This window comes from Jaculus jaculus, chromosome 13 (genome assembly GCF_020740685.1).
Source record: "Jaculus jaculus isolate mJacJac1 chromosome 13, mJacJac1.mat.Y.cur, whole genome shotgun sequence".
Lineage (NCBI taxonomy): Eukaryota > Metazoa > Chordata > Mammalia > Rodentia > Dipodidae > Jaculus > Jaculus jaculus.
In genome coordinates this window covers 71,258,585-71,283,177 of record NC_059114.1, presented here as the reverse complement: position 1 = coordinate 71,283,177, position 24,593 = coordinate 71,258,585, and the positions used below count along the sequence as shown (strand labels likewise).

Genomic DNA, 24,593 nt, shown 5'->3' with positions numbered 1-24,593 from the left:
GCCAGAGGAGGGTGTCTCCTGCACTGCTCTTCCACTTTATTTGCTTGACTCAGGGTCTCTCACTTAACCTGAAGCTCACAGCACTTTTTGGTTGGACTGCTATTCAGCAAGCCCATGAAACTTTTCTGTCCCTGTCCACCCTAGCTCTGGGGTTACAGGCATGTGCAGCCACGTCCTGATTTTTACACAAGTGCTAAAGAATGAACTTAGTTCTTCATTTTTGCAAAGCAAGTGTTCTTACCCCTCTGAGCCATCTCCTAAGCCCATAAACTTGGGAATTTTTGTTGGCTATTGTTGCAGTCAGGTTCACATTGCTGGCAGAAAACACCCAAGAGCAGTTTGGAACTGGGATGGGAGGTGGGGGGAGGATTATTTTGGTTTACAGACTCGAGGGGCAGCTCCATAATGGTAGGAGAAAACAATGCCATGAGCAGAGGGTGGACATCACCTCCTGTCCAACATTAGATGCACAACAGCACAGAAGAGTGTGCCAAACACTGGCAAGAGAAAGCTAGTGATAACACCCACTCCCAACAACACACTGCCCCCAGGAGACTTTAATTTCCAAATTGCCATTAGTTGGGGACCTAGATTTCAGACCACTTGCTTATGGGGGAAACCTGAATCAAAGTACCATATCCCTCCCCTGGCCCCCATAAATGATAACCATCCATGATATAGAAATACAATGCATTCAGTCCAACTTAAAAAGTTCCCATAGCTTTTATCAATCCCAATGATGTTCAAACATTCACATAGTCCAAGGTCTTTTAACTGAGCCATAATACCAAAAAAAAAAAAAAAAAAAAAAAAAACTCAAACAGCCCATAATGGCACATAATAAACATTCACACTGCAAAAGATGGGATTGGATATAGCAAAGAAATATTCAACCAATACAAGATTTAAAACAACCAGGACAAACATCAAACTCTGTAGCTCCAACCCAACAACTCTAGCCAGTGACAAGTCTCCAAGTCCAATAATTCTAACCAGCAACAAATGTCTGGAGTTCCAATTCCTCACGTCCAGCTAGGCTACTCATAGTCCTGGAAAACTTCATCTGGGGCCGACAGCTCTCCTTAGCAGCCATCTCATGGTCCAGGCATCTTCACTGGGTCTCCACTGCAGCCCAGGGTCTATACTCATGGCTCTATCGGGTCTCCATGCAGGCATCCAGCAAATCTGGCCATGGCCATTTCCAAATGTTGCAAATTCAATGACCCTCTCTTCCCTGCATTTCTTATCAGGTGAGGTACCAATTTGTTAATGCAAGGAAGTATAAAGCAGACTTTGAAGAACAGGATACTCCTTGAGTATTCAGACCCCTTCAAAAAAGTCTAGATCTTCTTGTTGTTCCAGTGTAGGTCAGCTGGCCCAATCACAATGGTTGTAATCTCTCAAACAATTGCAGCTGAATGGGCAGAAGTTTCGGCCCAAAGAGTTCATTTTCTCTGTGCCTTATCCCTCTGTACACACCAGTCTAGTTCTACACAATGCAACCCTGCGCAAGTTCTCAGGACACAGGCATAACAGCAAGCCTTTCATGCAAACTGCTTCTATCCCAGTCCAGGCAAAGCTCTTTCTCACCCTTATAAGCCAAACCTCACAGTCGTTCATTCTTACTGCATTCAGGTCTTTCAACTCTGACCAGAATAGTCCATCAAGCTGTACTTACAGCCCTGCAAGGCATCTCTTAGGCCAAAGTTTCAAATCCTTCCACATTCCTATTGAAAATCAGTTCTAAAAGGCCAAAAACCACACAGTCAGGTTTCTAGCAGCAAAGACACCAATTCTCAGTACCAACTATACTTTTTCAGTCAGGTTTGCATTGCTGTCAGAAAACACCTGACCAAGAGCAGCTTGAGATAAAAAACAAACAAACAAACAAAAAAAAACCCTTTATTTTGGCTCACAGACTTGAGGGGAAGCTCCATAGTGGCAAGGGAAAACGATAGCATGATCAGAGAGTGGACATCACCTCTTGTCCAACATCAGATGGACAATAGCAACAGAAGAGTGTGCCAAACACTGGCATGGGGAAGCTGGTTATAATACCCATAAGCCTGCCCCCAACAATACACTGCCTCCAGCAGTCTTTAATTTCCAAATTACCATCAGCTGGGGACCTAGCTTTCACACCACCTAAGTTTATGGGGGACACCTGAATCAATCCACCACATCTTTTAGTGGTTGGTCTTGATTGCTGACTTGATAGAAGTTAGAATGGTCAAGGAGACCCAGCTCTAGGCATGTCAGTGAGGGCATTTCCAGAAATGATTTACTGACTGACAAAGGAAGACCACACTCAAAGTGGTCAGAATCCCTAACAGACAGCCCAGGCATGAAGAGACCAAGGGAGAAGCAGTGGGCCTGCCAGTCTTCCTTTGTTCTTCTTGAACCCATGCATCTACCTTTTCTTCCTCAGGCTGCCTAGAATTTTTATCACATTCTTTACTTTTTTCAAAAAGCTGGCTTGTGGTTTCAATTTTTCCATTTGTTTCTCATTTTCACTTTCACATATTTGTACTTATAGTAATTTTTGTTTTAAATATAAGCACAAGGAAATGTAATGTGAATTCCAAAGTCATATATATTGATTATTTAGATGTAAACATTTCTTTTGACCTGGAGAGATGGCTTAGTGGTTAAGTGTGCTTCCTGCACAAGCATGAGACCACCTAAACCTGAATCTCCTGAACTCACATAAACAGCTGGGAGTGGCCACAATGTCTCATAGGACAGCAGGAATTTCCAGAAAATGGCAAGTTTCAGGATCAGTAAAACTTGGACTCAAACAAGAATGAAAAGGAAGAAGAGCTGTGAGGTTATGGCAAATTCATTTCACCCATGAGGGAGTGCATGGTGCATGTAAAGAGCACATACATGTGGCATGCATCACACACACAAGCAAAAAAAAAATTGCTAAATATCTAAATCTTTTCAAAAGAGTTTAATCTCAATGAAGTAAAATGCACAAAGAAATAACAAAGTAGGTTATAGCTCACAGAAATGTATTTTATTTCATGCAAAGCTATGCAACTTCCTATATTTTAACAACTCATCATAGAAACATTTCAAAAAATTCATTACACCACAATAAATTACAGTATTACAAAGGAACTGCAAGTCAGTGAATTTGTGAAAATCAATCTGAGAGAACATTATGCATAGATAAGGGCAAAAATGCTAATTTACCTACAGGTAGCATACTTCTTAGCTTTTTCCAAAAACATATTTGAAAATGTAGTGAGAATTTACAGAGACAAATAGTTATATCTACAACCCCACTGGTTAGGTAGGAAAACATTTGCCATTATACAGCAGATCATAAGGCTGATTAAAGATAAATTTGGCATCATGCACACAAAATTAAAATAGTCAATTAACATTTTTAAAATATTAGATGAACATTTGAAAAGATTTTTTACCTTTTTTTCATCTAGTCAACTGAATCAGATATAAGCAAAATAATAAGCACTTTACTAATGCAATGCAGAAATTAGGCTTCTGGAATACTTTTCTTGGGTACTGGTACATATAAAAAGAAACTGAGGAGATGGACTTGTATTGAAATTCACACCAGATTACTGAACTTTAGAATACTGTCCTAAGGAAACAGGTCTGGCCAGAACTTATTTGAGGAAGATTTTAAAACTATGTAAAAGCAAAACTAATAATTAGTAGTTACAAAAACACTTATAAAAATTAAATACCAGGAAGTAGCAACATCAATAATTAGCGCTCTTCTACACTTTTCAATACTATAATTTATAAATATATATTAATTATAGTAATTTAAAAGATAATCTACATATTCTCTACCTCCTAAAATAAGAAAAAGCCTACAAGTTGTTTTCAAACACGGACAAAACAAATCCATTGGATTACCTTAAAAAATAAATAACACAATCTCTCCCCTACATCTTGACACACTATTAAATAGGAAAGATGCTAGCCAGTATTCATTTGATAAATACAGGTCTAAGTGGATAGGCTGATAAGATTAATGCCAGTAATAACAACTCTAAATGATGTTACAGCTTAATGTATTGAACTTATCCTACATATGTCTGCCATAGTAAGCCACTCTTCCTACTCTTTTACAGCAAACATAGTAAAGTATCCTTTTACATAATGATCTGAGGTCAAAATGACCACAAAAGAAAAGGTTTGCTGGAGGGAAAAACAAAAACAGTTAATTTTCCCCAAGGAGTGTCTTAATAACAAATTTCTTTTAGGATAACAATAAGAAGAACACAATGTCATAGTTTTACTTAAAAACCAGATGCATTAAGTGGCACATGCATCTGGAGTTTGTTTGCAGTGGGAGGAGGTCCTGGTGTACCCATTCTCCCTCTCTCTCTCTCTTTCTCTCTCTCTCATTGGTAATAAATTATTTTTTTTTAACATTATAGAAAAGCCTCAGTCGACCTCAATGAAAAAATAGTTGAAATGATTATTTTTTTGTTATAACTGGTGAACAGAAAGAATTAAGAATTTTTCCTTAAGAGTGGGAAGGAGGATAGGATAGGAAAGGATAGGACTGGACTAGTGCCCACCCCACTGAACAGATAAGCATGTAGAGTCTGGTATCCAGGAGCTGAGAATGGTGATTGTTAACCTGCCTGATAGTCCATGTCTCTGGACAGGAAAAAGTCAGAGTTGGATGTACTCTTCCAAAATAAATTCATATGTTAGAAAGGCTCATAGAACCCTCTTATATTATTCCCTCTTTCCTAAGGAAAATTTTAACCCAGTTTATTATTTATGTATTTCTTTTTAAGATAAAAGATCTCACAATTCTTAATATTTTGAGTTTTTAGGGCAGATTAATATAAAAATTATTATACAGAAATAACTCATTTTACTGACATGCTCTCCTTAGTGACCTAAAAGCAAGAACACTGAGTTAGCATACTTCACATTTACATTCAGACATTGCTTCGTTGTCTGACAAACTCTGTTCTATTTAGGTACAATACGCGATTTCAAGTATTGGGATATGTAGTCAGAATCAGTTCCTTCTAAGTACACTGCTCATCACAAGCAACTCTACCCACAGAACATATTGTAAGAAAGAAAAAACCTATCAGCATACTGAAAGTCATACTGTAAAGACAGACAGAAGACAGGAGTAAAGGAGGGAGGGGAAAAAAAGACAAAACCCTAAATCTGTCTACTTCTTAACTTTTAAAATTTAGTATAACATGGTTCATTACACTTTGAAGATTCAAGTATTCTGAGATTTATCAGGGACATATTTTTGTTTCAACACAAATATTATTTCACTCTTGCAATTTTTCAGCCATGGCCCACTAAAATCACAAGCATAAAAGCTGCCTTATATAGAATTTATTTTCCACTTAACATGGCAATTAATATTTTATCTGAATCATTCCCTATACTTATTAAATGCATCAAATATGGTTTGTAAATGAAGGTAAATGAAATTTGTTCATTAACATGCAAATAACACTAAAAACACAATGACTTGGCTATCCACATTTAATTAGGGACATATTATGCTGAAAGTTGTGAACTGGCAAATTAAATAAACAATAGAAGCAAAAACCAAATCAAATGGCAGCATTTCTTTTTGAATGCTTGGACTGTTGATCTATTGTTACGTAGGGAAATTGAATACTATGATTTACCTCTTACTATTTTTATAAAATGAGGGTCCCCTTGTGTGATGAAATTATTCTAAAGCACTTGTATTCATGTGGTAAGAACAGCCAATTTTTATAATTGGATTTATACTTCAATTCTTACTGTAAGGATATTTCTTATAAAATGTTCTATTGATAAAAAAGTTTTATTTATGCAGGAAAAATAAAATTATCAATGTATAGGAGATTCATGAATTTCATAGATTAATATTTTCTATAATGGTTATTTTTAGTTATTGGCTCACTAAATATCCATACTTAGCAACTGTTTAAGAAACAATATAGCTGAGCATGGGGAAGCAGGAGGATCATATGATCAAGGTCATCTTCAACTAAACAGCAAATCTGAAGCCAGCCAAAGCTACACAAAACCCTGGCTCAAAAAAATTATGTAATCCTAGCCAGGTGTTTATTATTATGTAAGACCAGAAAGTACAGGAAATAATTCTTTATGAAATACACTTTGCATGTAAAGTATTATATAGTAGTGTTATTTCATAACAGATGCCTTTACCAGAAAAAAAGTACATATTGTAGGTGTTTTACACATGATAGGAAATATTAACTTAGTTCCCCAGAAATAAGCTCAGTCTTCTGGGGTTAAATCCTAACCCTATAAACTCAATTTTACCAGCAAAGTGACTTCTATATGGGTGTAGTATATAAAATATTGTAAGATAAATGAATGACTTCAAAATTTGAATACTCTGGATCATTGAAGCAACCAAAACTTATCTTGGCAATAATTCAGAAGCCATAATGGGAATCACTATTTATGAAGTACACACACAGACACACACACACACACACACACACACACACATAAACACACACACATGTGCTTCAACTACTGCAACCATAACATTTAGTATAAAGGAAAGTACCAGCATTCCTTTATACATTTCTATCCACATGTCTTAGGGCATTAATTATAAAATTATAAATTTTGACAACTTTTGTCCTTCTATGAGAGCATATGTATACCAAGACAAAACCTGGTAATAATATTATATTTAAAAAATATTCTAAAGTAAATCCAAATACTAAGTGATAAAACACTTTCACAAAATTAGTCATAAATTAGTCAAAAAGGGATTTTTTGCTTTGGGGATTTGTAAGTTTCTCTGTAAAATTAAGCAATTTGACCCATTTATGTGATGACCATTTTTCCCATCCATCACTTTCAAATACTACTAGAAAAAATAGCACAGCTAACAACTGGCTTTGTCTTCTAACACTAGTATAACATCAGCTTAATCCCTCACAGTTTTGTGAGGTAGACCAGTAGGTAAACAGCAATATTTTCTTCATACTAAAAATGAAGAAATTGAGGCACTGAGAGGTTACTATCTACTCAAGTTACTCAAGGAGTCAATCATGTAATTATAAATAGCATTACATCCTTGCTGCTCCTGGCCTATCATTCTGACCACACTTCATAATAAAAGGCTGTTTTGTGTGTCTTTAGATTAAGCATGCTACATTACCTTCATTTCAGAGTAAATCTATCCAGTGATAATTATTTTAAAAGGGATCTAATTTCAAAGCTCATAAAAGTTCAATTATAAAAAAATAAAATAATTAGGATGAACTACTCCTTTCAGTACCTGCAGAGAACTATTATCCTCAGATATTTATGAAATAACCCTTACTAAAGGATAAACTAAAAAATTTAAATTCATGCCAGGCATGGTGGTGCATTCCTTTAATCCCAAATACTGGTGCTTTAAGATACAATACCTAGCTTCAGCTTAAACTTAAAGGCTAAGACAACCAATTAAAATGATAAGCATGTTTAACTAACAAGCCATTATTACATAGTTCCATTCTAATATCACTTTCTGTTTTGTATAAGCCTCTGTTTAAGTTTAAGTTTAAGTTTAAGTGCTTGCAATAATAATGAATGGATTCATTTTTTTTTAACCTTTGAATGACCAAATATATATATATAAACAGCATCAACAGGCAGCTTTGTGTTGAAGACTCTTGCAAGATTAATTGACATTCACCATTAGAATTTCTTCTCAAATGGAATAAGCCATAGTAAGTCAATATGCTAAATGTTAAAGGTGAATACTTTTCTCTGAAATGAAAATCTCAAAAGCATAATAAATCTAGTTACTGTGATGACTGAAAGGATAAGACATCCCATGATTAGAAAACACATGCTAAAGACACTAATACTACCACCTGACATATAATCTTAATTATGCATGCAAAAATCCCACAAGCTTGTATGTAGATCTGAAAAAGAACTTGGTACATTCAGTTATGTCTGATAAATAACTTAGTTTAAGACATGGACTTTGTAACTATGGTTATTATCTGAGGTCTCAATGAACTTTCATTTCTTTGGAAAATACAAGTTGAATATATTTTTTATAACAGTAAAAATGTAAATCACAATAACAAAACTATACCATTTAGTATGACTTATAGTTTTCTTGGACCTTTAAAATAACTCTCCTGAAAAAAATTAATCTGAAACAAACTGAGTTACATGTTCTCAAAATATTACTTTCATGAGTTATTTTCGTGAATTAAATCCTTCCATTGTAACTATATTTCTAAGGCAGACCCTTCAGATGGTATATGACAAGTCCTATTAGAAAAGATGATACTCTAATCAGTGAATTATAACCGACTAAGATGTAACTAATTCTCATTGCTTTTTCAGTTTGTCTTGATACTTTTCATGGAGAGTGCAGAGAAAATTCTAGGCCACAAAGCTGATGTGTTGACCTTGGGTAGTTGATCCATGAATTTCTTCCAACTTTAGATATCTTCAAATATGACGCTGGAAGACATGGAGAGATATCGTCCACCAGGCTGATACCTAAAAAGTGAACATACAGAGATGATTTGAGGCATGAAATTAACCAAGGAGGAAAGGAAAGTATGATCTGCTCCAAGTCTGACCATTTCTCTTCAGATTTCATTGTATCACTTTTTTCTAACTGCTGAGTAGAAGCCATCATGTAGATATACCATATCCTGGTTATCCACTCATCCAAAGATGGGCATCTGGGTTGATCCCAGTTCTTAGCTATTATGAATTGAGCAGCTATAAACATGGTTGAGCAAATATCTCTGAACTGAGGCATGCAGCTATTAGGGTAAAACCCAGTAAGGAAATAACTGGGTCTGGTAGTAACTCTATAGTCAACCTTTTCAGGAGTCTCCATATTGCTTTCCATAGTGGTTGTACCATCTTACATTCCCACCAACAGTGAATGAAGGTTCCTATTTCTCTATGTCCTTGCCATCATTTCTTTTCATTTGATTTTTTAATGTTTGTTATCCTTCCTAGGATAAGGTTGAATTTCATTGTTGTTTTAATTTGCATTTCCCTGATGGTTAGGAATGTTGAACATTTTCTTAAGTGTATATTTGCCATTTGTATTTCTTCTTCCAAGAACTTCGTGTTCAATTCTCTGCCCCACTTTACGAGTGGGTTGTTGAATCTTGTTATTGTTTAGGTTTTTGACCTTTGTAAATTCTAGAAATTAGGCCTCTGTCAGTTGAATAGCCAGCAAAACTTTTCTACCATTCTGTGGGTAGTCTATAGTTTCTGCTTATTGTATATTTGTCTGTGAAAAAACTTTTCAGCTTCATGAGATCCCAATAGTTGAGTGATTGTTTAAGTTCTTGAGCTACTGGGGTTTTGTTAAGGAAGTCTTTTCTCACTCCTATATCGAGAAAAGTTCCTTCTATTTTTAATTCCAATAGTTGCAGAGTTTCCAGTCTTGATCCATTTGGACTTGATTTTTGTACATGGTGAGATGGGTCGGTTTAGTTTTATTTTTCTGCATATAGTTATCCAGTTTGTCCAGTACCATTTGTTGAAGATACTATCTTTTTTTCCAGTCTATATTACTAGGGCCTTTGTTGAAGATCAAGTAGCTAAAGTCTGGATCCTCAATTCTGTTCCATTGGTCTATGTTCTAGTTTTTATGCCAGTACCATGCTGTTTTTGTTAGTATGGCTTTGTAATATAGGTTTAAATCAGGTATAGTGATACCTCCAGAGGTGTTTCTTTTGCTGAGGATGTGCTTGGATATCTGAGGCCTGCAGCCAGTCCATATGAATTTTGAGATCATTTTTATCTCTGTGAATAATAATGCTGGGACTTTTACTGGTATTACATTAAATTGCTTTTTCTAGTATTGCTATTTTTGCAATGTTAATTCTGCCTATCCAGGAGCATGGGAGGTCTTTCCATCTTCTCAAGACCTCCTCAATTTATTTCTTGAGTGTTTTTATGTTTTCATTATATAAGTCTTTCACACCCTTGGTTAGTGTTATTCCAAGGTATTTTTTTGTTGTTGCTATCCAATTAGATTTTTAATCATAAAATAAAATGTCACCATGCTTAGAATTGTGTCTAACATGAAGATACAGTTATACAGACTTTAGTAAACATAATGAATTTTATAACTGGAATTGTCATAAAAGGGATATAAATATTATTATGAATCAGTTATATATTTAAATTATTTTTATTTACAATATCATTAGTGATGTATACACACACGCACATATATATTACAACTATTGAATGATATGATTTTTTTTGATTTTTTTTTTTTTTTTTTTTTAGCTTTTTGAGGTAGGGTGTCACTCTAGCCCAGGCTGACCTGGAATTCACTATGGAGTCTCAGGGTGGCCTCAAACTCACAGTGATCCTCCTACTTCTGCCTCCCAAGTGCTGGGATTAAAGGCATGTGCCACCACGCCCAGCACTGATGTTTTGATTTTGCTTTTTTGAATCACAGGGTCTCACTATGTTTTTCAGGCTGGTGTGGCATTCTCTATGTATCTCAGGGTGGCCTTCAACTCACTTTGATTCTCTTGCCTCAGTCACCCAAGTGCTAGGATTATAGGCATGTGTCACCACACCTAGCAAAATGCTATATTTTTAAAAGAATCAGCTATATCCACAGTCCAAAATTTTTAATTGTATTTAATTATTTGTTTATAAGCTTTTCTCATATCAGTATGTTAATAAAGTTTTAGAGGAATACTAGAACTGAAATGACAGCCAGAACTCACCTTCCTGATTCAGATTCAAGAGTATCATCAGTGAATGTTTCTGCATTAAAATCCAAAGGTTCTGCATCTTGAAGCAGTTCTATTCGGTCCCTCTCAGTCCTGTTATTACCCCTTGTGTATTTGGATGCTGCTCAAAGGAAGAAAAAGAAGTCTACTTTAGTGTCTTCTAACTTATGAGTAATAGCCTCCAGACCCACAGAAAGAAAAATCAAGATTACAAAGAATCTAAAGGTTATTGGTAAAGACAAATACTTATTTCATTCTTTGAAAGTCAGATTCAGACTGTAAACAGTATAATTGAAAATTTCTCCCTGTACTAAGATCAGAAGCACATATAGTATGTAGACTTTGATAATATGAACTAGAAATAATATTTAAGTATGGCATCATCACTACATCTTTTAGCATATTAATTCATTGTTTTGTCACTGTTCTGATAGTTCCTACACCTGAGATACTTCTAAGTCTAATATGTTTTATGTTTTGAAGATAGCTCTTATTTTGCTTTCTTGTATAGCTCAGAATGTTTTATTAAATGCCAGATATTTCAGTTAAAAGAATTTAGCAATTAAGATAAAGCACAGGTATGCCCAGAATGCACATGCTTCTATTAGGTCACGTTGAGGGAACAAACAAATCTAATATATAGTTAATATGGATTTGGATGTTGTTGTTGCTTTAGTCCCTGTAAGGTTCCATGGATCTCACATTTTTTTTTTTCTGGCAGCAGATGCTATTACCTCATTCTTAGCAGGACCTCAAATGTCAGATGGTTGGTCTCAGTATATGTTTTTCACCCTCAGATTTCATGTATGTCATAGAAGGGTCCCCATGTTTCTCCTCCTTCTCCAACAGTAGGTTACTGTTGTGAAAAGCATGTAGTCTAGAGGGAGAGGGTCTCAAATTTCCTGCTTCATCCTCCATCTGAGGCAGAATGCTGTGCACTGAAGCCTTACTGGTGAGGGTCCCTCAGGAGATGTGATCTTCTCTAGGGACAAACTCTGCTTCCTGCATGATGCAAGGTCCTAGGCAAAAATGAGTTTCCTGTTACCTCCCCAAGGGCAAATGGCTTCTGCCTCACACTAGTGCAGGGTCAGTGCTTTAGGCAGGTTTCCTAACCCATACCAATAGTGGACAGCTTCCGCTTGGTATCAGTCTCTCATTAAACTGTGAACATCCTGAGGAAGAAAAGTTAACCTTTCTATCACTGTATACGGGAGAAAGTGCCTGAATATGAGTTAATCAATAATTCTAATCATATCCGACAACCTATGTCAACTAGTAGAAAAGTGAAAAAGACTGATCAAGACAAAGGCAAATAGTAGAAATAATGACATGTCGAGAGCATGTGCTTATGCCACATAGATTAGTACTCTCAACTATTCATTTGATGTCCAAGTTTCCCCTTCCTTGTGTATGCTAAGGAATGTGGGAAAGTCATTACAGACATGCATATGATTCCACAAAGGCATTTCTAGATAGGTACGGTCTCCGTTTCTACACATTTAACATAATCTGATAAAGCAAACAAGGAATAAATTACTTACACCAATTGGTAGTAGTATCTGAGAAATTTGATTCCTTGGGGTCTGGATGAACATTTCTGTTTCTAGTGGAATCTTCTCTATTGTGTCCATAACGTTCTTTCCATTCCTAGAAAAAAGCAAATAAATATAACAAAAGAACAGAGATTAAATGACTTGATACTGTCCAGATTCTATATGCAGAGTAATATAACTTTTTCATCATAAATTTATTAGAAATTAGTATAATTTCAAAGAACCTTTAAAATCAGTTTACTTAAAGCTTTTTGCTTGGGTGAAAATGTAACTGTGTGTCTGTGCATGTGCATGTGTGCGTATGCACGCATGTGTATATGCCCATGTGGCACCCATGAGATCGCCTGTAGTGCCAGAGCAGAATGTCAAGTGTCCTGCTCCAACTGCCCTTCCTCATTCTTTTTTGAGACAGAGCCACTTACTGATCCTGGAGCATACCATTTTTTTTTTTTTGGTAGGCTTTTGAGATTTTGGGATCTCTGCTCCCCTAGAAGATGGGAGTTACAGATACTCATAGCCAGCCACACTCAACTGTCTATGTGAGTCCTGAGGATGGAACTCAAGTTGTCTTTCAGGTCTCCTCAGGCTTAATCCTTGCACAGTTAAGTGCTCTTCATCATGGAGCCATCTCACCAGCTTTTTAAATGTTAATGAAGACATGTTTTTCTAGCTCTGATGTTTACCTATTATTTTAAGACTTGAAAATACCACAACTACAAGTTTAGAATAACAATTCCAAAAATCTATAACTAATTAATGTGATAAAACTTTTTTTACTCAAATAAGTTAGAAATATTAGATACTTGAAAATGTATTCTTGATAGAAAAATTAAAGTTGTATATAAGCAGGCATAATTAGAGTAAGACTCGCAAACTTATGAGTTACCATAAAGACAGTAAAATCATTGAGAGTTTATATATTAAATTCTTATAATGGTCATTTGAGATTACTTAGCCTCCTGAACAATGCAGGAACACATTCATGTCAGATTTAGAGGAACACTTTGATTCTGTTTTTTTTTTAAAATGTTTGAGGAGCCTATTACAATTCTGGTAAAGTGTGGAAGTTAAAATTACCATAGGGTGGTGAAATCTATCTCTAGTAACTTTTAGTGTCTGGTTGTAGTTATGCCTTTAAAAAAAAAAAAAAGTTTCCTTTTCACATAGTTTATCCTAAAACATACAAAAACAACCATCAAGTCTCTTGTTAGTCTTTACTTCCCAGTACAAAACATCCATGTGTTAAAAATATGTGATAACTAGGAATAGATCTTTGCTTTTCAAATTCTAAGAGGTTTGCTCAGCAAAGGGAGAACTAAAGAGAAATTGATGAGGAAAAAATTAATGTCATATTATAAAAAAGCATAACCATTTTAAACATTTAAAACTACTTCAAGAATTGGTTCACTCATTAATAAATACAGAGTACATATTAAGACAAGAAATTGATTAATGTTGGACACAATGCTATAATTTGTTACTATGACTTCTTCCGGAGAAATATGACTGTAAACTTAGCATATGCATATGTAAAAGTATTAAATTCACCTTTCTTTAAAAATACAACCTATGCCAGTTTACCACTGTTTTTCTTTCAGTAGTTATTTCAATAAGTAAAATTCTATGACATTTCATATTCAATCTTAGGTTACAGAAATTTAGTAAAATTTTGTACTTACTCTCCTTCGGTTTTCACCTTCCTCTTGCCTTTGCCTTTTCCTTTTCTCTAGAGACAGAAAAACAGCCTCAAATTTGGCATAATACAGTTTATTAGACAGAGAGTAACTGGAATAAAAACACCAGGATATAACTGGCATTTCTTTTAAACTATTACAAAATTTAAAAGTTATTGTTAAGCTGAAGTGGGAGGTTGTTTATCATAACAGTCTTGTAGCACCAATTTTCTAAGAGATGGCCTTGTAGTTCACTTATGTATCTTTAGTGAAGGAAAAGATTCTTCTTCATGGGGATACAAAATTTGTTTCTCTTAACTTCTGTTCTCTTTTAGTCTCCCCCCCCCTTTTTTTTCTTTTGAGGCAGGGTCTCATTCTAGCTCAGGCTGACCCAGAATTCACTCTGTAGTCTCAAACTCACAGCGATCCTCCTACCTCTGCCTCCCAAGTGCTGGGATTAAAGGCATATGCCACCATGCCTGGCTTAAGTCTCTCTTTTTTTTCTATTTTTAAATTTATTTATTTGCAATCAGAGAGAGAGAAGAAAGACAGAGAGAGAATGGGTGTGCCAGGTCCTGTAGCCACTGCAAACAAACTCCAGATACATGTGTCCCTTGTGCATCTGGTTTACATGGGTCCTGGGGAATTGAACCTGCGTCTTTTGGCTTTGCAGGTAAATGCCTTAACTGCTAAACCATCTCTCCAGCCCGGCTTAGTCTCTTCTTATAAACTAAGTGCAAACCTGCTTTTTTTTTCTCCCCCCCTGGTTAAGTCTTCCCTTATTACTTTCTTCCGATTATATACTCAGCACTTGGAGACCTAATTTCCCTTAGGATATGTTCTACAGACTCATGCTTCTGGCTGTCCTTCTCTAAAATCTTCCAAGTAAACATTCTCATAGAACTTATTCAGGATTAGTCAGATATACCAGGTGAGCTCCAGTGAATGCAAAAAGCAGAACTATTACAGCAACTCATACTCCCTTCCTGTAACAGCACTTGATGGCAATACTAGCTAATTTTAGAGACTGTAAGAACCAGTGTCTCAAAGTGAAGGTTTTATTTTTTAAATTCTACTATTACTCAAACATCAGAAAAATTAGTACATTTAAGTTTGTCATTTGGTGTTAAGAAAGTACTATATATTTCAATGGCACTCACATTCTCATTTCAAAGATTATTATTCTATGGGGGAAAAAAAGCCTTGGTTAAATGCTTTCCCATGTAGTATCAAACTAGTAATTATTTAAGTGGATGGATGTTTGAGGGTTATATAAAACTGGGTAAATTTGTATGAACACGAAAACAGCTCTGTTGGACTTTGGATCTTAAATGTTTCCTAAGGATCCATAAACTATAAAGATTATGGGAGTAACCAACAGCTCTGTGACTGGACTTGAGGCCCACTTCACAGGGGAATACATGCCTGGTACTGAAAATCAGATCAAAAGCCCATGGCTAGAAGGCCATGGTGGTGCACACCTTTAATCCCAGCACTTAGGAGGCAGAGGTAGGAGGATGACTGAGTTTGAGGACATCCTGCGACTACATAGTGAATGTGAATTCTAGGTCAGCCTGGGCTAGAGCAAGATTCTACCTGGACAAACAAATACTTTAGGAGGTGAGGTCTATGGGAAGGAAATTAAGTCACAGAGAGTATGCCTTTGAAGCAGTTATCTGGACCCTGGCCCTTTCCTGTGTCACTCATTTTTTTGCTGGTCACCATGAGATACATTCATTTCCTCTATCATATACTACCTGACACGATGTATTCCCTCACAAGGGCAGCTGTGAGCCAAAAGAAATCTTCCCTTCTGTCATAGAGACAGAAAGCTCATTTACACAAACACTAAGATCATAAATGGTATTTTTAGGCAAACTCATTGAAATAATTTTCAATTTCTTTCTTTTTTTTTTTTTGGTTTTTTCGAGGTAGGGTCTCACTCTAGCCCAGGCTGACCTGGAATTAACTCTGTAGTCTCAGGGTGGCCTCGAACTCACAGCGATCCTCCTACCTCTGCCTGCCGAGTGCTGGGATTAAAGGCGTGCGCCACCACGCCCGGCTTTTTAATTTGCAATTTCTTAAGACAAGTTAAAAATTATTTTTAAAGTATCCAAACATTAATTTTATACTTTGAGTCTTAGCACCTAGCAGTTTTCCTTCACTTATTTTATTTTTGAGAAAGAGGCAGACAGAGAGGGCGGGGGGAATGGATATGCCAAGGGCTTTCAGCCACTGTGAATGAACTCCAGACATGTGCGGCCCCTTGTACACATTGCACACTGGCATCGCTTTTGCATTTGGCTACATGGGACCTGGCAATTTGAAAACGTGTTCTTTGGCTTCCCAGACAAGCACCTTAACCACCAAGCCATCTCTCCAGCCCCCTTCGCTTATTTAAAAAAATATATCTTACCTCGTCTGATCAATTCTTTTCCTTCATCGACTAAGTCTGATGTCATATCATTATCTCCCATGAACTGCTGGAAACCGAGAAGATTCAGACAACGGGTTCCCAAACTAATAAAAGTAGATTTTCAAAAAGATGAGCATTATTTCACTTCGTAAAAATTCAAATAACTGTATTTCACTATTCTCACTCCTCCCAAACCATTCCTTATTAGTTATCGTGTCAAGTTACAAAGTGTTACTTCTTGTCATTCTTCAGGAAGACATTATTTCTCTAAGAAGCTTATGTCCAGCCTGTTATGGGGGCTTATGCCTAAAACATCAGCATTTGGGAGACTGAGGCAGGAGGACTGCCATGAGTTCAAGGTCAGCCCACCCTATAGAGTGACACTTTTTCTTGAAAATAAGAAAAGGCAATTGAAAAAGAAGAAATCTTGTGCTCAGTACTTCACTGTCTATGGCCTTAACCCATGCTGATCCTCTTGCTTAGCCTCCTGAGTACTGGGATTAGAGGTAGTGGTCACCACACCTTGCTTAGAAAATCTTAACTATGCCAGGCATGGTGGCACACCCTTAATCCCAGAACTCAGAAGGCAGAAGTAGGAGAGTTGCTATGAGTTCAAGGCCAGCCTGGGACTACAGAGTGAGTTCTAGGTTAGCCTGGGCTACAGTGAGACTCTATCTCAAAAAACAAAAACACAGGGCTGGAGAGATGGCTTAGTGGGTAAGTGCTTGCCTGTGAAGCCTAAGGACCCCAGTTCAAGGCTTGATACCCCAGGACCTACATTAGCCAGATGCACAAGGGGGAGCACATGTCTGGAGTTCATTTGCAGCAGCTGGAGGCCCTGGTGTGCCCATTCTCTCTCTCTCTCTCTCTCTCTCTCTCTCTGCCTTTCACTCTCTGTCTGTTACTCTCAAATAAATAAAAATAAACAAAAACCAAAAACACAAAGACAAGTTAACTATGTACATTTATTTGAATGCTCTATTTTCTTCCTGAGAACTAGTTAACTCCATTTAAACAGTACTTTTTAATTAAACATTATAAAATGATCACTATATCTTATGTTGGGGAAATTACTCTATATTTTATTTATTTAATTTTTTTTTTTTTTTGAGGTAGGGTCTCACTCTAGTTCAGGCTGACCTGGAATTCACTATGTAGACTCAGGGTGGCCTTGAACTCACTGTGATCCTCCTACCTCTGCTTCCAGAGTGCTGGGATTAAAGGGTTAAAGGGATTAAAGGCATGTGCCATGCCCAGCCTTTTTACTTTACATTTGATAGCAGTGCAGGACAAGCATACTTTCAAAACATGGCATGTAAAGGGAATGCAATACATGGATAGGCAGAATCATATTGTTCAGCTCCTACTGTGCATCACACAATTCAGATGCTCTGATTTAATTCTTCCATAAGAAATGACTGCTGGGCATGGTGGTGCACACCTTTAATCCCAGCACTCTGGAGGCAGAGGTAGGGATCACTGTGAGTTTGAAGCCACCCTGAAACTACTTGGTGGATTCCAGGTTATCCTTGGCTAAAGTGAAACCCTACCTCAAAAAAAAAAAGAAAGAAAAGAAATGACCATCACTTTATACATGTAAGAAAACATGCCTGAGATTAACCTATGAAAGAAAACAGTAAATGACAGAGTTGCATTATAAATCTAAGAGAAAAATATATATCAGGCAGCTCTTTTATTATAGTTAGTTCTCAAACTTCTTCATTGATGGACCTCTAATGACAGAAACTTGAACATATACATGAAGGAAAGAGAGAGCAAAGGGCAAAGGAGATACTTGCATGCAGAAAGGAAAGCTGGCAGCTAATGTCTCTGATTTATATAAAAGTATATAACTATCTGGTTAAGTGAGAATATATATTCTGTTTACAATATAAAAAGAATGTTTTCTATAACCTACTACTGAGCAAAACTAGGGTTTCAGTAGATAGCCATGTTAATTCTGTGACCATCTTCATATGTCCTTGTGGCAATAATATACACCAGGTGAGAAGTCTCAACTGTCTTTAGAAAAGGCTTTAAGTTTGTCTAAAGTGCCCCCCCCCCGAAAAAAAAACCTCTTATACTCTCTTGCCAGGTAAGTCTGAGTACTAGCTAGGGCATGACTGTGTTGCCCCTAATAAGAATTGAACTAATACTACAGACAAACTATGCAACATTGCAAATTAAGGCATGTATAGTCAAGCTACCACTGAAATGTCAATGAAACAATTCATCTTTTTCTGTACCAGAATACTTCCCTCTCACTCCCCTGCTCTTCTTTGTCTGGGACAAAATCTCATTGTAACTTTAAAACCGTTATTTGGCTCAGGCCAGCTTCAACAATCACAATCCTCCTGCTGCCCACTCATAGGCTTGTACCACCATGCCCAGTCTGGTGTAGAAAAAACTTCCAATGATGTGTGTGTGTGTGTGTTGCTATAGGATCAAACCCATAAGAGTATAACAACTGAGCTACATCCAGAGTACCTTAATAATTATTTTTAAGTTCAAAAATTTTCTTTTTGGATATAATACTTTTATATTTGAAATTTTATAGTTGACAAAGTATATTCTAGTTTATATCATTTTGACACATAGACAGCCATCTTATCTCAAAATGTTAACATTGCCAACACAATTGCTAACATGAACATAAAAAGATAGTATTTATATATAGTAAGTTCTTAATGTTCTATTAATACTTTTATAAAACTTTTAAGCAGATAAGCATTTAATCAAAATTTAGCTTTTGACATATAAAATATGCTTAGTCTCTTCTTTTAATACATCATTTTCCTAATGTAAGTCTGCTATTATCTTTTGTACCTTAAAGGAAAAATTCAACATATTAGTTTGATTCATATCAATAGTTTTGTTTATTTAGTTTGTTTCTTAAGACAGGGTCTTAGTACATAGCCAGGCTAACCTTGGACTTGTGATCTTCCTATCTCAGTCCCTGAGTGCTAAGATTACAGGCATGTGCTACCATACTAAGTTAACAGTATTATTTTAAATTTTTATCTTTTAGCCATTTTATTCATCAAATGTGTAAATTTTTTCTACTTTGTAGAATTTATTTAAACACTATATGTGTTAAATCACAATAATATTAGCATATTATTTGCAGTAATTATATAGATATTGTGAGATTAAATAAAAGTTGATAGAGAAGGATCCTGGCTTGACCACTAGGAAGTCTCCTAAAATCAAAACAAAACAAACAACTAAAATCCAGCTTGTAAATATTTTAGTTTTATGGAAAAGGATATCCAGACCAAGATGAGAAATAATAACGTTAAGTTTCTCACCTAAAATAAGTAGCAATACAAAGGATCACCACCAGCATAGGGTAATATATGTAAAACCCATCTGCTATGAAGGATAGAACTTTCATGGAACCCATAATCTGAAGAGAAGAGAAAGGTAAATCAGCAGTCATGTGTTGTCATTCCTTTCCAACATTACATTTATTCATAATAAGGTATATTAATATATTAGATTGCAAAAAGAAGAAGCAAAGCACTATGTGGTATTACTTCCTCCAACTTATTTTTCTATTAAGGTTTTCTCCCAAAAAACAGTATTTTATAAAATTACTTAAAATCATATACACTGTGGCTATAAACACTAATATTATTACAGATCAGGTCTCCTGATACTGTTCATCTAGACTGTCTAAACATCTTATTTTTTAAATTTTTTGGTTTTTTGAGGTAGGGTCCACTAGTCCACTAGTCCAGACTGACCTGGAATTCACTATGTAGTCTCAGGGTGGCCTTGAACTCACTGCAATCCTCCTATCTCTGCCTCCCGAGTGTTAGGATTAAAAACGTGCGCCACCACGCCCAGCTGACATCTTAGTTTTTAATAAGAGAAGCAATGGAGCTGGAGAGATGGCTTGGCAGTTAAGGTGCTTGCTTGTGAAGTCAAAGAACCCAGGTTCATTTCTCCAGGACCTACACAAGCCAGATGCCCAAGGTAGCACATGCATCTGGAATTCATTTGCAGAAGCCAACGACTCTGGCATGCCCATTCTCCCTCACCCCCTATCTCTCTCTTTTTCTGTCTATCTCCATCTTTTTCTCCCTTTCTCTCTCTCTGTCTCTCTGGAATATATAAATTAATAAAAAAAAGAGAACAAAATTACTTTAATCTTGGAATTAATAACCTTTAAGAGATAGTTTATTTATTAAAAAAAAGGAGTTTAATAATTATGTAAAACTTTTCTACCAGCAATAAAATGAAATTTGTAACACCACCATCTAGATAATGAACCTAAAGAACCTTGTTTTCTGACCATACTTACAGATGTATAAGCAGTTGGCTGAGTATTCTGGTGAGAGATGGAGGAATCCATATGGGTTAGACCCAAGAAATTAAGACATAAAGGAGGAGTCAAACGGCAAAACAACCTACAGGAAACATGAAAAAAAAAATCAGAATGTATTTTATAAAATGCAACCAAACACATTTTGTATTATGTGTGAGTTGTAGTTTTCATCTACTTTGAATCTTCCACTGAGTAAACTGCCATTCTACAGTGGAGAGTCTTTCTAAAAATCCTACTTATCACAACCCCCTTAGAAACTCCAGCCCTTACATGGCAAAACTACAGCCTAAGGCTGCCTGCTTCAGTGGAATTTGTACCCACATTCTTTCCACAAGTTGTGAACAGCCTCTAGGAACCTTCTCCTACCATCTGTGCCCTCCATCCCACAGCATCACCTGGATACTGCCAGCCTCAAGGTGAACTAGACTCAGCACATAGAAGATCTGAAGTTGCATTAAATATACTACCTTAATAGCTACAGATACAAATAATTGTTAGTTTTGTTCAGATAACAAGGAGCACCTTACATAGCTAAAGAATTGGAGAAGGAGGGGGGAGCTGAAAGAATGCAAGGGTAAGAACACAAAGAGGTAATGTGAGGGGGAGAGATCTTCCATGGTGAAAGCCCTGTGTATTCATAACATGGTGGCAGTGGCTATAGGAATCAATATATACACACATGAGGGATTAAAAGTAGTAAGCACTAAGTGAGGTCAGTAAGGAATAGTCAATGTGAATTTCCTAATTTTGATATTATACAATAGTAATAGAACATGTTACTATATGAGAACCTTGGGGAGGGTTAAATAGGACTCTCCAAAGTACATTTACAACTTTCTGTAAGTCCGTATTATGGTTTAGATTTGAAAGGAGCATCGCAGGTGCATGTGTTGAAGGCACCACCCTAGTTGGTAGCACTAGAGTGCAGTGGAACCGTCAGGTAGTGAGGCCTAGCCTTGGGGAAGTAGGTCACAGGAAAGATATATCCTGTCCCAGGCCCCTGCTTCCTGAGTACCATAGGAGGGGCAGCTTTGCTCCAACGCACCCTCTTCACCGTCATGTTTAGCTTCACCCCTGGGCCAGAGCAATTGGGACCAAATACTGGTGGGCTGAAATCATGAGACAAAATAAGTCTTTGTCCTTTGAATTATGTATGTTAAGCATTTTGTCCAAGCAACAAGAAAATAACACAATGTAGAATTATTTATAAAGCAAATGAGACTTTCCTCTTTTTTGTATGTGCATATATGTATGCATGTGCATACGTGTGTGTGTGTGTGTGTGTGCGTGTGCGTGTGCATGAGAGAGAAGCCAGGGGTTGAAGTTGAGGGTCTCCTTAAGCTGCTCTCCACCTTATTCTTTGATACAGGGTCTCTTGTTGAACCTATAACTCACTGATTTGGCTGGACTTGTGAATCCCAGGAATTCCCCTTCTCTGCCTCCTCAGAACTGGGGTTATAAGCAAGTGCCCCCACGTCCAGCATTATACGTGGGTTCTGGGGAATCTGAACTCAGGTCCTCATACCTATGCTTGGACAAGTACTTGACCTATTAGGCCACTTTCCCCAGTCCAACAAACAAATCTTAAAGGTATTTTAGACATTCCTTTGTGAACTTCCCTGAGTCTAGTCCTTATATACACCTAATGTGTCTGACCAATAATAATTACTAGTTGTACAACCTACCCAAGTTAGAGATAACACTCTGAAACCATCTCTAAATTCTCTAAGAAAAACTGTTCCTGTTGGTTTTCTTAGAATTATTCAGTTTGAGGCCACTCTAACTTATTCATATTACTGACTTATGTACTTATATACTCAATTTCTCATTGGTAAATTCAGATCTTACCATTCTCCCTCCTAACATATATACTTAATTTAACCACAAACTTTGAGCAGAATTTAGCTGGTAATCAGCAAATGTCTATGTAATATTTAGACCAAATCAATTAGCTCACAGAAATACAGATGTTAGTGCAACATTCATGAGCAGGAAATAAAAGATCTGTAATACATATTACTCCTGTTCCTGAACTCAGTCCAACTTACATGCCACTGAAAAGAAGACTGTAAGCATCCGTCTGATGATGTGAAGCCAGGTAGTAATAATTAAACACACGAATCCTGAATACAGTAGAATAGACACAGATACTTAAGAAGAAGATGGAAAGGAAACAAGCAATCTGGGGTAAAAGACAAAAAAAGAACTTGTTTAAGACTAATGAGTTTTGTTATTTTATATACTATCACAAGAAATACCATCTATCCTAGCTAATACTTACTAGTATTCTAAAATTTAAGCACAATGGAGTTATTTTGAATATGCAAAATATTATGAAACTTTTTAAAAGAAAAAATATCTACATTACAACCAGTTCAATATTCTAGATCCAAAAGTTTCAATTTTGCCTCTTGAGGTAAACTGTTTTGTTCTTTTCTTGACAAGTCTTTACATGAAGACTGTACGTTATACAGCTTCATTGGCATAAGGAGGACAAAGCAACTGTATAAGATAATTTCCCACTATCTTACATCTTTTCATCTCTAACGCTCTTAGTTTTTATAGTCTGGGTAAACTGATGAAGCTTGTTTCTGGAAGTGAATAATAACCCTGTGGGAAACTTCACCACTTCCATTATCACTAGAAGAAATATGTGACAGTTAAGTATTATTAAATATTTTAAATGACGTAACTAATAGTTAAGTATTATCCATGCACTGACATATATTTATGGCAGATATGAAATTAACTGACCTCAATATAAATATAGTTGTATGTCTTTTCTGCCAGCTGTATGAAGACTGCAAAGAGGGATAAGACAGGATTTGTGCTAAAGAATGTGCACTCTGACCACACAACAATCACAGAGAAGATGGACAAAACCACAGCAAGTATCCTGTAAAACCATGGCCGCAAAAGACATTCCCAGTACCACTCTGGAAGATAAAGAAAAGTACAGCTAAGAAAACTGAAGAAGTAACAGGGTATTCATAGGGTTTAAAATATCGCTCACAAATCCATTACAAAGAAAGATAGCAACTTCACATTGAGAAACGAGGTAGACATCACCCTAAAAAATAACAGTAATGCAATATAACTGTATCCTGTGTGCCCCCTGCTGATGCACTGATGACATGACATCACTGCTGTGGTATTTCAGTAAAAATGCAAAGCCTACATCTAGCCCATACTCTCCATAAACATCTGTTATAAAATAAGCACCATAAATGAAAATCGCTTCCGATTCAAGGAGACCAAGATGATATGACAAATGAACACAATAGGTAATCTATGATTGTGTCTCACCCATTCCCATGGTCTACCATAAATATGTTGTTGCGAACAACTCCAGTCTCTCCATTTAATCTGATCCATCATCCCCATCTCAACAAGTACCTTCATCTGTTCTCCAGCCGCACGGACTATCTAGACCAACAAGCATTTGATTCTGCCATCCTCCTTACACCTCAGATCCCACCATCTGTAAGGACAACCACTCTCCACACTCTAGTGGATCCAACTCACAACTACTCTGCATCTCCAGGCATGTATGTTGCAGGAGAAAGACGCACGACTTCATTGAGTATTCTTATTTTAAATTCTTAGCTATGAGCTTCAAGTGAGTCCTCAGCATTGCTTGGACACACTTGTATAATTCTCTCTCTTCTCCCACACCCATTCTCTCAGGTGTCCTTCCATATACACACACAGTCTCAGTGCTTCCCTGACAAAGTGGAAGCAGCCACAAGAACTTCCCCATATTTACATTCCCGTCATGGCATCTTCTCACATTAATGGCTCATCCAGTGCCATATCTCCTCATCTAAGCCCAATCTGTCCAGTATTCCCTATCTCCTCTCTGTTGCCCATGAGCATTGTCCCGCTTCTTTC

The 24,593-nt window shown here is 36.6% G+C and overlaps 1 protein-coding gene across 5 annotated transcripts in view; it reads right to left on the bottom strand.

Moving 5' to 3' along the window:
- Nucleotides 1–2,997: 2,997 nt before the first annotated feature.
- Lmbrd2 (LMBR1 domain containing 2) overlaps nucleotides 2,998–24,593 on the bottom strand; it is a 55,309-nt gene continuing 33,713 nt past the window's right edge. For all 5 annotated transcript variants that reach the window (XM_045132441.1, XM_045132440.1, XM_045132444.1 and 2 more), the window contains exons 10-18: nucleotides 23,457–23,638; nucleotides 22,751–22,884; nucleotides 20,679–20,784; nucleotides 19,681–19,778; nucleotides 16,373–16,476; nucleotides 13,963–14,009; nucleotides 12,272–12,377; nucleotides 10,725–10,851; nucleotides 2,998–8,508 (exon numbers count right to left, since the gene is read on the bottom strand). In XM_045132441.1, the coding sequence (XP_044988376.1) occupies nucleotides 8,448–8,508; nucleotides 10,725–10,851; nucleotides 12,272–12,377; nucleotides 13,963–14,009; nucleotides 16,373–16,476; nucleotides 19,681–19,778; nucleotides 20,679–20,784; nucleotides 22,751–22,884; nucleotides 23,457–23,638 (965 nt within the window). In that variant the 3' untranslated portion in view covers nucleotides 2,998–8,447. The remainder of the gene's footprint in view (nucleotides 8,509–10,724; nucleotides 10,852–12,271; nucleotides 12,378–13,962; nucleotides 14,010–16,372; nucleotides 16,477–19,680; nucleotides 19,779–20,678; nucleotides 20,785–22,750; nucleotides 22,885–23,456; nucleotides 23,639–24,593) is intronic.